Source organism: Nannochloropsis gaditana (assembly GCF_000240725.1).
Source record: "Nannochloropsis gaditana CCMP526 unplaced genomic scaffold scaffold1338, whole genome shotgun sequence".
NCBI lineage: Eukaryota > Eustigmatophyceae > Eustigmatales > Monodopsidaceae > Microchloropsis > Microchloropsis gaditana.
Genome location: NW_005802615.1, coordinates 1 through 3,246, shown reverse-complemented (window position 1 = coordinate 3,246; position 3,246 = coordinate 1). Strand labels below are relative to the sequence as shown.

General features: G+C 61.8%; 1 protein-coding gene across 1 annotated transcript; it reads right to left on the bottom strand.

Moving 5' to 3' along the window:
• Nucleotides 1-30: 30 nt before the first annotated feature.
• Nucleotides 31-3,139, bottom strand: PWP2 (periodic tryptophan protein 2; the record flags this gene model as incomplete). The annotated part of the gene is made up of 4 exons (XM_005852372.1): nucleotides 31-1,396; nucleotides 1,898-1,995; nucleotides 2,067-2,447; nucleotides 2,624-3,139. Coding segments are annotated over 4 exons (2,361 nt in total), but the record flags the coding sequence as incomplete, so codon positions are not given.
• Between the last annotated feature and the right edge of the window lie 107 nt (nucleotides 3,140-3,246).

Sequence of the window (3,246 nt, the reverse complement as noted above, 5' to 3'; positions counted from 1 at the left end):
CAAACGGCTCGCTCGACCCGCACAAACCACTCCCGCTGGGATCGACGGCCAAGGAGAGGAGTTGGGTCGGGCGGGGGTGGTCAACGTGCGAAAGTTCCGGTACCGCAACAAATCGTGCGCCCGAACCGTGCCGTCCAAGGAGGCCGACAAGACCGCCTGCCCCGAGCCCAGGAAGGCCAGAGCAGTGACAGGGGCGTCATGGGCCGTGAAGGTGACGAAACTGAAGCCAGAGGCAGTCGACCAGAGCTTGACTTTGGCGTCCTCCCCCCCCGTGGCCATCACTTGTCCGTCGGGGGAGTAGGCGACCGCGTTCACCGCCTGAGCGTGTCCTTGTTGCTTCAACACATAGGTCTCCGACTGCCACTCCCACACCAACAGCTGGCCCAGGGGAGCACAACCCAAGGCCAGCCATTCGCCGGTCAAATTCAGGGCGACCGTTCCGATCTGTCCCGAGGAGACGGACAGGGTGTGGACCACGGCGCCGGTCGGGAGGTCGTAGAGGCCGAAGACGCCGTCGGAGAACCCCACGACCAGGAGGGCGGTGCCGGGGGAGGGGGCCGTGGCGGCGGCGGCGGGGAGCGGGGAGGAGATGGCGTGGTAACACACAGACACCACATGGGCCCGCCGGGATTTTTGAAAGGCGTGCCGGTCGTGGCATTTCCAGGTCTGGGTGCTGGGGTCGATCACCCACGCGTAGAGGAAGCCGTCGCGGGCGATGGAGTAGATGCGGAGGGAGGAGAGGGGCGAGGACCGGGGGGAGGTCCAGACGGTGTCGGGCCCTTTGGGAGTGGATGGGGGAGGGAGGGAGGGAGGGAGGGAGGGAGGGGAGCCCGCACCTCCGTCGGACAGGAGGGGAGGGTCCCGGGCTTCCACGGGGCCAGACGCACTAAAGAAGGCGCCGACGATCCGATCCCGGTGGCCCGATAGGGTGGCGGGCGTGAAGACCGCCGGAGGCAGAGGGTGGAGGCTCCAAATTCTCACGGTCAAATCCTTGGACCCAGTAAGCAGATACTGCCCACAGGGGGCCCAAGCCAGGCTCAATATCTCGTCGCCATGTGACCCAAACGTCCGGTGCAACACAAAAGGAGCGAATTCCCGGGCTGCACCCGGCGTGCGCCACACTTGGAATTGACGGTCCTGGGTGACGGCGAAAAACTGCCCATCCGGCGAGAAAACCAGGTCTCGTACCTTATTGGGACGCTTGAGTCGCATCCGACACAAGATTATGCCACGCGACACATGGCCAAGGAAAAGGTAGCCGCCTGTGTCGACCGTGAGCAAGAAACGTCCGTTGGGGGAGACTGCGACGCGACGGATGGGGTAGGCGTGCTCGTACGGGAGCATGGTGGACACATGCCGTATTAGGTCGAAGACAACCACGCGATTGGTTACCGGGCTGTACAACGTGTTGCCGTCCGGGGAAAACACAACATTTCCCCCGGAATGCACCGCTCCCAAAAGACGGGACGGGCGGTATCCGAAACGCATCCTTTCAGCACGGGTTACTCTTTTTCCCTAAGGAGGCAGAGACGAAATAGACGGGAGGAGGTCGGTAGTGTTGGGGGTCCTGGGGGGCAGGACGAAGATATTTAGTTTGCGGATGCGGTCTCCACGTTCATGAACCTTTTTCGCCGGGCTGTTGCGAACCTGTAGACGTCTGTGTGTATTTCAAAACATAAATGTCTCCTTCATACGTGCGGTTGTGTGGCCACGGTGGCAGTGCTTCAACGGGTGGAAGTGTACGACCTTTCCACTGGCGCTTCACGAGCGAAGCTCCCGCCTCGCTTAAATTATAAAACCAAACAAATCAGGCATTTTCCTGCCTTCAAAGGCTAAGACCACGCTCACAAACGCCGTATGACCACATTTCTTTTCCCAGATACATCAGCTTCCATACCCACATACATGAGTGGGTATCAAGGGAAGGAAAAAGAGCGGCGGAGGGTGGAAGAGGAACCTCCCACTAGCGGCATCGACGGAGGAGATGTTTCCACCCTTTTGTACGTCTCGCGCGCAATGTCTCCACCCCTTCCGCTTTCAACATAATGTATGCATCAAACACTCACGCCAAAACCCCATTTGCGCTGCACCGCACAGTCCTCCCTTCTCCCCTCCTCCCCTTCCCCCTCCGCCCAGAGGCTTTGTGCAAGCGACGTCCGCTTCACGCGATCCTCTATCTCCTGTCCTCGCAACCCCTCCCCCGCCTCCTGTGAAGCCCACGTATGCCGTTCCACCGCCTCCGCCCCCCCCGTTGAGCTCGTCGAGCCCTTCGCTTGTATTCCACGACCCTTTATCATCAGTCTTGGCCCCTCCAGCACGCTCTTTCCCCTCCCCTCCTCCTCCCCCTCCTCCTCCCCCCTCTGTCTTTCCACCTCCTCGTCCACCACCACCCCCTCGACCATGGCAGCAGTATCCTCCACCTCCACCTCCAGGGCGCCCCTCCTCTTCTGCAGTGGTGCACAGCACCCAAGAAATAACCCAACAAAGGCAGCAATTATCCTCCCCTACGTCCTCTTCCCCAGCCCCCGACTTCTCCTTCCTCCCCCCCTTCGCGATCCGCAATCTCCATCGTCTTACTCCTCCCTTCCTTCTTCGTCCTCGCCGTCATCACATCAAAGCCCACCTCAATGGCCGCTATCGCATGCTCCTCCTCCCCCTCCCTCCTCCTCCTCCTCCTCCTCCTCCTCCCCCTCCTCCTCCTCCCCCTCCTCCGCCTTCCCACTCCCGCACGTCCACCTTTCCTAGACCCCCGTCTCCCCTCTTCTCCGCCGCTCCTTCCCCGTCTTCCCCTCCCTCCATCCGCATCAGTCACCTCACCGACCACTTCCTCGCCGAGAGCAGCGGCGTCCTCCCTCATCCCGAAGGTTTTCGCTCCCGCCGGGGGCTTGGTCGCACTCTGTCGGATGCGGGCCTGGAAGACAGTTTTGGAGGTGACGGACCGATTGACGGGAGGGGAAGGGGAGAACGGGAGGGAGGGCGGGGAGGAGGAAGAGGTGGAAAGCATGATGGACGTGGTCACCTCCTCCTTCTTGGCTTTGCGAGGCTTGGGGAGGAGGCAGGCGGTGAAGGCAAGATTGGAAAGGATGAGGGGAGAGGCGCCACTCCCTTTCCTTCTCCTGGCCGCGGACGCCTGGGTCTGGCTGGGGGAGGAGGAGAAGGCGTGCGATGTCTTGTACCGGATGCAGCGCCGAGTCCAACAAGAGCTGCTGGGAGGAAGACGAGGGAGGGGAGGGAGGGAAGGAGGGG